The 13,140-nt window shown below is 34.6% G+C and overlaps 2 protein-coding genes across 2 annotated transcripts; one reads left to right on the top strand and one right to left on the bottom strand.

Annotated features, from left to right (window-relative positions):
• Positions 1–1,483: 1,483 nt before the first annotated feature.
• On the top strand, positions 1,484–6,279 carry LOC123211307 (protein NRT1/ PTR FAMILY 7.3-like). The gene is made up of 5 exons (XM_044629934.1): positions 1,484–1,641; positions 1,923–2,037; positions 4,038–4,255; positions 4,359–4,915; positions 5,005–6,279. The coding sequence occupies exons 1-5, from the start codon at positions 1,498–1,500 to the stop codon at positions 5,873–5,875; spliced, it is 1,905 nt and encodes a 634-aa protein (XP_044485869.1). The 5' UTR covers positions 1,484–1,497; the 3' UTR covers positions 5,876–6,279.
• Positions 6,280–6,727: 448 nt separating this feature from the next.
• LOC123211308 (pyruvate kinase isozyme G, chloroplastic) lies at positions 6,728–12,943 on the bottom strand. Its single transcript, XM_044629936.1, has 12 exons — positions 12,528–12,943; positions 11,310–11,591; positions 10,865–11,030; positions 9,906–10,040; positions 9,691–9,801; positions 9,492–9,580; positions 9,115–9,177; positions 8,565–8,740; positions 8,208–8,310; positions 7,844–7,992; positions 7,177–7,285; positions 6,728–7,088 (listed from the first exon to the last, which is right to left on the bottom strand). The coding sequence occupies exons 1-12, from the start codon at positions 12,735–12,737 to the stop codon at positions 6,975–6,977; spliced, it is 1,707 nt and encodes a 568-aa protein (XP_044485871.1). The 5' UTR covers positions 12,738–12,943; the 3' UTR covers positions 6,728–6,974.
• Positions 12,944–13,140: the final 197 nt, after the last annotated feature.

Here is a 13,140-nt window from a genome sequence, read left to right as displayed (position 1 = left end):
CAAATCTTTGTTGTTATATAGCAAAAGTTTATCTTTGAGAAATTAAGCAATTAAAACTATTAATAAAGTAGATGTCTTATATATGAACTCAACACAAAGTTTGTCCCAAATCTAGAACAGGGAGATTTTTTTTATTAATTTAGTTGGGCTTTTGCTTAAAATCATGGTGAATGTTTGTGTCAAAAATTCCATCTATTGAGAGATCCTTATTCTGTGTGTGAGCCAAAGCAGAATTATGCAATGGCGCTATTCTAACTATATACAAAGATAGAGAATTCTCCCTTCTATGGGATAAATAAATTACAAAACATAAAATAAAATAAAATTTAACTGATTTTAAATGTTAATAAAACTGATAGAGTATTAGAACTTTTAAAGAAAAAATCAAAGTTCAAGTCATTTTCATTTTTTTAAAACCCTAACTTATTTGATGCGGTGATTTAAAAAAAAAAAGAAATTATTATCTTAATCTTGTCACTTATTTGCATGAGTGAAGAAAGACTAAAAATTTACTTCTTGTAACAATGCCACACTCTCGATAAATTAATGTCCTCTTGCTTATGACAATATATTAATTAAAGCAATTATGGAGGCAAAAAATAATAAATTTATGGTGGGAATTTCAAACACTTTTATTAGAATATAATTACATACAAAATGCTTTATATATGTACTAGATTATTGGAAGGAATAGGAAATACCAGAGAATATTAGGATGTGTTAAAGAATGTCTTAGCAACTTGAGGTATCAAGAGTATAAAGAAGTGTATTATTTGAGGTCATAATTCAATTAATATTCACACACCTTTTTAATAGATAACACAGTAAATATGCCTCTAATTATTGCCACAGAGAAGAAAACAATACCTCTTGATTATCTCAGGGAAATCAGCATATAATAACTCCATATGGAATCATATCCTTCACAATAATAGAGCAAGAATTTATATAAAGAAATTTAGATGCAAAATCAAAACATGTGATTGATATTGATTCATTTATTCAACATTAGAAAAAATATCCACCTCACTCTCGAATCATCTCCTTTTTATTCCTTGGTAGAGGCTAAACCTTGTTCATATTTGGAAATTTACATTTCCTTGTACAACACACTATTATACTTAACTATTGCATACATAATAATTATATAAGACAAAAATTAAGAAAGCTGGAGACCTTTGAAACTATGATTAATGGTCGTTACATGAGGCAAGGCACTAAAAATTGTAGTACCCATTTAAGGTAGTCTCTCAAATATGTCAAATATCAAACAAATATACAAAATAAGACTAATTAAGCATGAGTGTTGTTTTCTGAGAGAGGGACCCTTAACCACTGAAGTGTTTTGAGCAATGGTATCCTTTGGTTGTGTGCAAATTATTTCCATATTTATTTTGGATGATTTGGCAATGGGGTCTTCCTAGATGTCTTTTTCCTGCTATCTCCACCGTCCATCTCTTCTTCCCACCTCTATTTATTCACTCTCCCTTGTCTTTCATGTCCCCAACTCTGTCTTTCTCTTATTTGCTACTGATCACCACCTTCTTCTTGATCTGTCCTCTTCTGCATTACACTGCCCAAAAAAGTCATTTCTCTCTTTCAAGATTCATATCAATGGCTTGCCTAGAGGTGTGTAAGCAGGTAAGTCAAGAAGCCATATATCTTATCAATATCATGCTCTTTTCTTTTCCCCTTATTTGTTTTGATTTTCTTTTTTACTTTCTGTTTCTGATAAGGAAAAAGAAGAGATAAGGAGATTGAATAAAAGAAATATCACTCAAGTTTTTGTTTTTAATTCTTCATGCAAAGACATTAATGATCCTTTCATGCATTGCAATCCTCTTATATCGAAAAGTTATGTATATATATTTGCTAAATTTTTTTCCTTTTTCTCGTCTCAAAAATCATGTTTAAATGTATAGGACAAGTTCAAAGAAGAACAAGAAGCTCGAACTCTCGATGGAACCACTGACTGGCACGGTCGCCCTGCGATCAGAGGAAAATCTGGAGGATGGTTCGCTGGAATTATCATTCTTTGTAAGCTGCCTCCAAATCAATCTTTTTTATTCTAATTTAACTCCATTCATATAAATGATTCTAGCTTTGAATGTCAACTGCGCATGACTCTCTTTATAAAATATAGTCTTCAAATTTTCACCGTAAAATCAAAAACCTTCAACTTGATCCGTGGCTATCTAGGATTCTACGCTTTGTGTAGGTCCAGAATCAGGAGAAATACTCATAGCTAGGAATTTTTTTTTTTAATCTTATTATTATTGCTTAGTCTCAAAGCTCTACCGAATTTTTTGTCACCACACATCATATAATAAATATAAGGAATTGATATTGGCTTGGGTGAGTACATGAGGTTTATAAGGGAGCAATGAGAGATTCTGCAAATTTTTTTAACTTCGTTTTGGGTTTTCAGATAAGCTATTACTATAGAATATATACGACAATTATGAATTAACCAAGGAAACGTGTAGCCCTTGGAGCTCAAAACCTAACCAAGTGTCGATACATAGTTGCATGTTGAGCCTTTTAGCCTCCTTCAAAAGGCCACGTATGTACCAGCCATCATGCTTTAAAGAGAGAGAGAGAGAGAGAGAGGAGTAACTAGCTATGGAGTTTTGCGAGAGGGAGAGAGATAGGAACCTTTCTGAGGAAGACGTTTCTGAGACGAAATCAGGGGCTTCACTTTGGATGATGTGGGTCATTGCCATATGTCACTTAATGCTATCAAAGCATGAAAAACAAAAACACAACGTATCCCCACTCCATAATATAGAACTTGATTTTGTGTTCTACGGTCATCTTGTAAAGTAACAAGATCTCTGTAAAAAGAATGGGGATATGAATCGTGATTCATGGGTATATTATAAAATTTGAAGGAGAAATTAAATAAAGTTGCCTCAAATTAATGAAAATTTTATAAACTGGAAATATTTCTTAATTGCAGTTAATTATCTTTATCAGTTTTTGCTTTCCCCTTTGTTTCTGGTCCTTAAATTCGAACGTCAGATTTCAGTGTAACTGACACATAAAGACAAAGAAGGGCAACAAGCAATTTATCCAAACATTTGCAACTTGAAATATAATATTAATTATTTTAACCATGCTTAAAACTTGAAACGGCTCTCGTAACTCTACCCATTTTATTATTTTTAGTTTTTTGCGTGTATCTGTCAATAACTTTTAGATAATATTTTAATTAAAAGAAAATACTGTACACATGTTGCTTGTTCTTTGTGTGGTTGTGGATATGCAAGCCTGTGCCCTATATGTAATTTTGTGAGCTAAAAGTAATTTATTAAAGAATTTTGAAAGCTGAAATTTTTTTTTTTTTATCTACAGACTATAGATATGATATATTTTAGTGAAAAGTAAAGGCAAGGAGGCAAAATCATGATGATTTTCTCCTTTTTGTTGATATATAGTTGGCATTTGACAAGAAAATTCAGGTGAAGATTTAGTGGAAGAAGCAAGAAACAAACAAGTTATTAGTTAGAATCATTATAACAACATGAAATGCATGGCCTAAGTTGATATGAAACCTCAATCTTCTTTCTTCTTTTTCTTTTGATTAAGTTTTACTTGGAGGGAATTCAATTTCAAAACCTCTTTTACTGTTTAAAAAAAGAGAACTTTACCATATATAAAGATAATTCATACCCACAATGCAAATGACCTAAATGAGTATTTGAGTGCACATGCTTGCTGAAATAATTTTATGATAGATTGATGATGATGATGGTCTGATACTTTTCATGGACCTTTCTGATTTTATCTTGAGTAGAAAATGACATGTTTCTGGTTTCGAGAATTCCCAACATTTTTGCAACATGAAAAGCTTTAATGGTGCACTGCGAGAGCAATGTTTAACATTAATTTTTTTCTAAATGTTTTATTAGTGTTTATGCTGTGGAGATGTGTCATTAATCTATAAGCATGTGAATGAAGAAATCCCTTAAAATTATGTGTGAAAAAGAAAAATTCAAGTCTCTAATTATGAACTTGTATTTCCTACTTGTCAACAGTGAATCAAGGTTTGGCAACCCTGGCATTCTTTGGAGTTGGGGTGAACTTAGTGCTGTTCCTCACAAGAGTTTTGCAGCAAAACAATGCTGATGCTGCTAACAATGTAAGCAAATGGACTGGAACTGTCTACATCTTCTCTCTTGTAGGTGCCTTCCTCAGTGACTCCTACTGGGGAAGATTCAAAACTTGTGCCATCTTCCAAGTCATATTTGTCATTGTAAGTAACCTAACATTCAATGCTTTACGTTTCATTTTCCCGCAATCTTATTAACCCTTGAGACTCTGGATTCTAATTTTGTTTATATTCGTGTGAATGGCAGGGATTGGTTTCACTTTCACTGTCATCATACATTTTCTTGATCAGACCGCAGGGTTGTGGCGATGAGCAAACTCCCTGCGGGTCACATTCGGGCTTGGAGATTGGGTTGTTTTATCTGTCAATCTACCTCGTTGCTCTAGGAAACGGCGGATATCAACCTAACATTGCCACATTTGGGGCTGATCAGTTTGATGAAGAGGACCCCAAGGAAGGACATTCAAAGGTGGCCTTCTTTAGCTACTTTTACTTGGCTTTGAACCTTGGTTCCCTCTTCTCCAACACCATACTGGGGTACTTCGAAGATGAAGGCATGTGGGCTCTTGGATTCTGGGTTTCTTCTGGCTCTGCTCTTGCCGCATTGCTCTTATTTCTCGGAGGAACGACAAGGTACAGGCACTTCAAGCCAAGCGGCAACCCTCTCTCCAGGTTTTGCCAAGTCATTGTTTCGGCAATTAAGAAATGGAGGGTTGAAATGCCTCCAAGAGCAGAGAACTTATACAATGGAAAGGATTATTCCATGGCTAATAACAGGAAGATCCTTCACACCCATGGATTCAAGTAAGTTCACAAACATCATCATTACTGAGAAATAAGAGTTATACTATGATGATTATCGGATAACAAGCTAACAAAGAGTTCTATTTCAGGTTTCTTGATAGAGCAGCTTTTATCTCATCAAGAGATTTGGATGGGCTGAAGCAGGGTCAGGACAACCCTTGGCGTCTCTGCCCCGTCACACAAATTGAAGAAGTTAAATGCATACTGAGATTGATGCCAATTTGGCTCTGCACCATTCTCTACTCAGTCGTCTTTACACAAATGGCTTCTCTTTTTGTGGAGCAAGGTGCAGCGATGAAAACTGTAGTGTCAAACTTCAAAATCCCACCTGCAAGCATGTCAAGCTTCGACATTATCAGTGTGGCAGTCTTCATATTCCTTAACCGCAGAGTTCTCGATCCACTTGTGAGCAAGCTAAGAAAGAAGAACTCTAAGGGCCTTACCGAGCTTCAAAGAATGGGAATCGGCCTTGTTATAGCTATAATGGCGATGCTTGCAGCTGGGATTGTAGAGTGCTACAGACAAAAGTATGCCAACAAGGACTGCACACATTGTGAAGGTGCAAGCTCCTTAAGCATCTTTTGGCAAGTTCCACAATATGCCTTCATCGGGGCATCTGAAGTATTCATGTATGTAGGGCAGCTAGAATTCTTCAATGCACAGGCACCAGATGGGTTAAAGAGTTTTGGAAGTGCACTCTGCATGACATCAATCTCTCTGGGGAACTATGTAAGTAGCTTGCTTCTGACAATGGTTATGAAGATCTCAACCACCGATCACATGCCTGGATGGGTACCTGGAAATCTCAACAAGGGTCATCTGGACAGGTTTTACTTCCTCTTAGCCGGCTTAACGACAATCGACTTGGTTGTGTATATCGCCTCTGCCAAGTGGTACAAATGCATTGAGCTGGAAGGAAAATGTGGAGAAAGCAATGAAGAAGACAACTATGAAGTCTGATGTCATATAATAAACATCAGGCTGAAATGTTAAGCCCTATTGTACCAACTTATATAATAAGAAAGGGGATGGAGGGATGCTTAAACACTTCAAAAATGGGATTTAAGAGAAAGAGAAATCTAAGTTTGTCTCAAAGCTCCTCACTCTGTATGCTGAAATCCTGACTCAATGCGGTGTTGTTGGAGGTGGGTTGGGTAAAGGTCTGTGAAAAGGACGTTGGTTAAAGGTCACACTTCATTGTCATTTGTTGGTTCTACTCCCAGCCGGAGTAATAACATGCAGTTTCAGGCAGTTCTGAACGTAATGAATAGTCTCTACTTGTAATGTCAATTCCTGTATAAGAGAGATCCTCTCATGAATATTAATGGATGCACCCCTTTCCTCTAAAAATAGTTTCATTTCAAGCTCTTTTGAGTCCTTTTTTCCGTACACATTAGTTGGCCTATCTAAAATATGACCTAAGATCAATTCTTACCGAGGGACCAATTGAACCAAAACAAAACTGATGTGATAATCAATACCAAGGCAAGACACTTATAAGACCAGGCCCGCAAGAAGCCAACTACTGTTGCCCCAGTCTTGCCCATATAAGAATTATCTGATGCAGCAACATCCAATAAAAACCATCATAACTAGATTCATTTTGTTTATTTAAGGTGCGAAATTCAAAGAAAAAGTTATGAAGCATACAATTAGAAACCATTTGTAATAGTAATGTTGTTAAAGACTACAGGAGTTGACAAAGAAAATGGATGATAGAAATAAAAATGGTCTCAGCATTCACAGACATACTAAAAATATACTTCTGCTCAAAAAATATTAGAAAAACCACAATTAATGCTGTGCTGTCAATTGACAGAGAAGTTTCAATCCTCATAAATTAGTGAATTTCACATTGATGAACATACACAAACATATAATTTTACTGTTGTGGCATGCCTCGGCTATATAATCCTTACCACAAAAGAATTTCTGACAAGTAATTAGTGTTTATGGTTCAAAAACTCTTTAGAGAAATGTATGCTCTTCACACGTCTAACAGTAAACTGAAAGACTTTTAATTAATATTTCAGTTAACTAGTATAACTTCAAAATGAAATCAGCCTTGGACCTTACGAACTTGAATATGATGAGTAGATTCTCGTCGCCAGATTGGCTGAGCTCCACTTTGGACAAGGGTAATGTTCTGTCCCTCCTTCATCAGATTCTTATCCTAGAGCACAGGGAACAAACAGAAATGTTAAACCACATAAAGCAATGAACCAGTCAGAAGAAGAAAGCATGTTGTTGTGTCAGCAAACCTTTAATAGCTTGGTAGCTTGGGAGAAGGTCTCCTCTGCATCGTCTGAGAACTTCATATATATAGGCATGACACCTTGATAAAGCGCCAACCTCTGTTTAATTCTTTCTCTGCAACAGACACGAGAATATCACAAAATCATCAGAGAATGACAGATAAGCTCTGATTCGGACAGACAATAATATCCTCAACCAAAAAATCACTTATCAATGCTTTGATCACTTGAAACCAAGTACCGAAAAGGATTTCCTCATGAGACAACAAAAAACAATTTTTTAATAATAAAACAATATTTTATAAAAGAAAACTTTTGCCAACATGTTCAATACGATTATGTCTCAGTAATAATTTATAAAACTCACCCAAGTTATCTCAATACAAACACGTTAATATTGTTTTGCTCTGCAGTTCCATGCAACTGCAACTTAAGGGCTGATTCTAATCAGAGAATGATATATGGTTGAGACAACATTTTACAACCACAAGAGGCAGCCAACAAACAATTCATAGGGGGTTATAAGGCTAATATGCCAAAAACCTATGCCTCAAAGTCAGAGTTTTAGATAACAGAAAATGGATAAGTAAGCCTTGCAAACCACAACATTTAAGAAATCAGATCCAGGAAACTTGAAAGAGTACTCCATATGAAACAGCACCGTTGGACTCACTCATTTGTGAAGGCAAATATTGTAGAGGAAGGCCGATAATGACTTAAAAGAATAGCCATGGATCCTGTTCTTGTAAAGACCATGATAGGCGTATTGAGGGTATTAGCCATAGTTGTTGCATGGAAAGCAAACATTTCACCCATATTGCTCTGCAAAAGAATGTCCTCATGCTTGTCAGATTATGAACAGCGAATACAGATGGAATTTTGTTAAGTATTTCGGAAATTGCAACATTTGACAAATATTTTTTTTATTACTCTCATCCCAGGATCAGCATTAAAAATTTCAAGTAAAAAGGTGAAACAAACAATTTCAATAGCTTAACAAAAGCAGGCATTGACTTTAAAATACAACAAATTCTCACCTTATATGCACTAGACTCGGTTGGAGGAGTAATGCTAATAGGTAGACTTGACTCAGTTCGCAACGCCACAGTATGCATAACTTTAACAGCTTTCAATGGATACCTTTAGTCACATGGCAATGAAAAATTAAAAAAAGAAAAAAGAAAAGTTCTTTCTATAAATAAAAATCAATTAAACCATTTGCAAGTAGAATAAGACATCAAGTTTTAAAAAAGAATGATATATATTTAGTATTGAGCACTTAGAAAAATACAGTTTATGCATTAGTATTGTAAATGGGAGCATAGTAACAATAATATGACAGTGGTGGTAACCAAAGTTTGTAAGACACCATAATACGAGCAAAGGTCACTAACTTTCCATGGGCAGTTTCACCAGAAAGCATGACTGCATCGGCACCCTCTCTAACTGCAATTGCTATGTCAGAAACTTCTGCCCTTGTTGGTGTAGGATGATTAATCATGCTTTCCAGCATGTTTGTTGCTACGATCACTGGTTTCTGCATACTGCGACACCTTCGAATGATATCTTCCTGTTTGAATCATTGAGTAATTCAGTTACAATGATATAGAAAACATACTAAACTTCTACAACCATTTCAGTCTTTATCCATCATGAGTTTGCACTGAAGAATAACTGACAAAATATTTATCAATTTCATCATTTATTTCTTTACCAAATGAAGACACTGTAGAAAAACCTAAGATTAATTAAGTAAATAAAAGGATTTGATGTAGTTTTAGTGTGTGTTGTAAGTGTTTCAATGTTAGATGCATGATACCATAAAATTAATTTTAAAACAAAGTAGTTAATCAAGTTGACAGATGAGCTGAACATATGATGAGATTTTGATCAAATTACAGCCAACTGATAGTGCATTATGCAATACATTTAGCATCAATTTACCTGCAACAATGGGACATCCTCAATTGGAAGTTCAGCTCCTAGGTCTCCACGAGCAACCATTGCCTGTAAGGTTTTAAAAAAAGGTTAAGACACAATTGGACATCATGATACCAAAAACAGATACTGAATTGCCTTCATATACACATACATACACGTGCATATATAACAAACCCCATCAGATGCTGTTATTGTTGAATGACGATCTGATAGCATTGGCAATTTCAGTGTTTACAATATACATAAATGCATAAAAAACCAGCACACAGACCTCCATATATGTAATGCTGACATTAAATTTATGTTACTATTTGTTTGTAATGTTTAGTAAGGAGAAAAAAGAAATTAAAAAGAAACCTGTTAAGAATACTGAGACTAACCCCATCAGATGCTGATAATATTGAATGAAGGTTTGGTATAGAGTCGGCACTTTCAATTTTTACAATCACATGAATATCCGCATTGCAACCTAAATTAAGATTTAAAACAGTTTCAATCAGGATATAGAGTGAAAAGGCAAAAACAAACTATTATATTCATTTATTCTATAACTGGTGAGAAATGCTATAAGAACTTTACTTTTGAGATAATCTTTTAACTGATGGACCACTTTAGCATCCTTCACAAAAGAGACGGCATAGAAATCAACTTGGTTGTCCACCCCAAACTTGATATCCTCCCAATCTTTGTCTATAAAAAGGAAGACACATTTACTGTTGCTTCATACTTTCTAAATGAATATAAACAAAGCAAAATTTCATGTCAATACCATAAGAATGTAAACAGAGACTAACCTGTTATAGAAGGCAGAGTTGCACTTTTTCCACGGACATTCAAGTGACGTCTTGATTTTAGTTCTCCACCATCAACTACCTCACATTTAACTGTATCCTGTGTCTTTGACTTCACAGCTAATGACATCATTCCACCTAGTACAGGGAATAGGAAACAACGGGTCATGACTTGTGAGCAAGTAAGCAAATTAGAATTATTTGGTTGTCCTACGAGAGGATACTTAAAAGCACCAAAAGTGTGGTCTATGATCCTTAAGAACCATAAACTTAACACACTCTTCAAATACGAGATCAAAGATTAAAGGAATAATGGGCATGTTTTCCAGTACTTTGTATTCTGTTCTCAAAAACATGTCATCAATATATATATATATATACAGCTCTCATTTGCTCCAGAGTAGAAATATGAAAGATTAGTAAAATTTTCACACCTTCTAAGCTGAGATTTCATTGATACGAAAGCACTAGAGAATCAAGTTTCTTTCATAACAAAAACATCTTTTTCTGAATAGAAAGCATTCTAATTGTTGAGAAAGCAATATATTACATCAAAGACAAGAAAGCTGATCAAACCATCAAATTTTGCCCATGTATGACCTCATTTAAAAACTTGCAGTTAGCTCAGCAGTAGAATAACTGCAATCCACTAATATTGCTACTTGACATAACAATTTACATAATAATCAATAAATAGATAATTAAATACATCATATAATGCACAAATTTAATCAACTCCATTACGTAATGTTTTATTGGAATTGCTTGATTTTCATTATTTCATTACTCTAATCGGTCAAACATCTGCTTCCACATAAAATCTCAAGTGTTTCTGAATTAGTTAATTCCCATTATATACCCAGAACATGAAAACAGAATTTCTATGAGATAAGACAAAATCCAGAGTCCAAACAAAATTTCATAAATCCAGGGGCAAAATATTCATCTTACTTAATTCTTACCATCTACAAGTAGTATGTCTCCAACCTCTACATCATTCACAAAGTCATCATAGTTCACACTAACAGTATCTTCCGTGCTGATGCCTCTTTTGATAGTGAAATTAAATTCTTGACCCTCTTTCAATATGATTGGTTGAGGTACATCTCCACTTCTAACCTCAGGACCCTGAATTTTTGAAAACAAAGCATCGTATCCTAATTATCACTAATAAATAGTAGATATAAATAACAAAACACATGGAGATATAGGCTAAAATTTGTGTAATTATATGCAACCTTGCAGCACTTCCAATATATTAAGATGTTGAATATGTGAAATTCTGAATCAACTTCAATCACTTCAAATTATAGCATATTGTGACTCCATATGCAACAACTACTAACATCTAGTTTTCCACACTGGTAACGCAATAAAATTAATGGGTGAAGATCACATAATAAATACCTTGGTGTCCAGCATTATGGCTATGACCTTGTCTTCAAACTGAGAATTGTATTCTTTAACAAGATCAATAGTTCTCTGGTGTGATACATGGTCTCCATGTGACATATTTAAGCGTGCCACATTCATTCCTGCTTCTGCTAGTTTCCATATCATTTCACGTGAGCTTGTGGAAGGACCAATTGTACATACTATCTTTGTTTTTCTTTCAGCATTTGGACTTAAAACTGTCTTTCCCAAGGTGCTTTCAGCATTTGGAAGCTCAAAATGAGATGTCAACTTTTCCTGAATCAGCCAAACACTTTAAGGTTGAAAACTGAAATAAACAGAACATCGTAGAAACCATCGTAGCACATCTACAACAAGTATATTCCATCAGGAAATAGAAACAGTGTTCTGCACTGACCAAAAATTCACTATTTAAGTTGGTGCAATTTCATTATCTGAGATGATATTTTCGACACAAATCTATTTGACCTTAACAGATGCACAGCTATGAAAGAGGAGTTTAGGAACAAATCACACCTTTTTGGCATTTCTCTGACATATTAGAAACATACAGGGCTTTTACTAAGAAACCATTAAAACAGAAACGGAATAAATATAAAATATTTTTTCAAATCATAAGCAGTTGTACCATATTATGAGTTCTGCAGATATTTAATGTGGTTAGCTGTACTCCAATTCAATAAAAGCTTTTCTAATGAGTTGAAAAACCTTCAGGAAAAAATTCCAGCCAGAATCTTTTCTAAGCAATCATAAGTCCTTTATTCAGGAAAATGCTCAACACTCGGGCGAATCCATGTCTTAACAAATTCAAGTATAAAATAAGAAAAAGCACACAACTACAACAAATTGCATATTCATAAACATAACACCAAAATTTACCAAGTTCTATCACCACTTTACTAACAACTCACTTCCCTCCCACCAAGCATGACATTCACAAATCTTTAAACCAACAAAAATAAAGAATTAAAAATCCATTCATTATAAACGAGATTCATCCTATTAATTTATCAGTAGAGCTACAAACTCGAACCGGAAAAACCTATACTGCACCTGAGCCAGATACAAAGGCAGAGCACATAAAGCGAAGCTAACTAGTTACTCATATAAACTTAAACAGCAACTTATTCAGAATCTTATTCTTAATATTTGCAGACTTGAATTAAAAACAAACTAGTAACATATTGATTAAAAAAAAGCTAAGTAGCTAACCGGAGTTAAATGACCGTTATGAGAGGCAGAAAGATTTTGCTGTTGATTGTCTTCAGTGATCTTCATCGATCTAACGGAGGAGCTCTGCTTCTGAAGAGAACATCTCCTCCTCGATTTAGAATCAAATAGCGAGACATCGCTTACAGCCCTGGATGAAGAAAGCATACGATACGTAGAAATTCTTGTGCATATGTTATGAATCGTGGCCATTTGAAAATTAATTGGAGAGAGTATGCAAAAGTTGAGAGAAGAGAAGCAGAGGGAAAGAAACAGTCGACTTTCCAGAGAGAGCGAGAGAGAGAGGCGGAGATACTTTGGAAAGGGACAAGCGTTCTGCGTGGTTGACTATGAGACGCAGTTGGACGACAACTTGTTTGCTTAGTTCTCTTCTTCAAACTTCCAACGCTCGCTCGCACCCTAGCCATATTTAAGATATTTATTCTAATTTATCGTTATTTTTTTTTTTTATAAGTATGAAAATAAAATTTATGACAAGATAAACACATTGTAATTATATAATAGATAGTGTTTTTCATAGTATCTATATAAAATTGAAATACTTCGTATTAGTATTTTACTAAAATTTCATTTAAATTCCTTCTCCACGAATTTG

The sequence above is a fragment of the Mangifera indica genome, chromosome 3, assembly GCF_011075055.1.
Source record: "Mangifera indica cultivar Alphonso chromosome 3, CATAS_Mindica_2.1, whole genome shotgun sequence".
Taxonomy (NCBI): domain Eukaryota; kingdom Viridiplantae; phylum Streptophyta; class Magnoliopsida; order Sapindales; family Anacardiaceae; genus Mangifera; species Mangifera indica.
The sequence above is the reverse complement of the archived record's forward strand: the minus strand, read 5'-3'. Positions and strand labels throughout refer to the sequence as shown.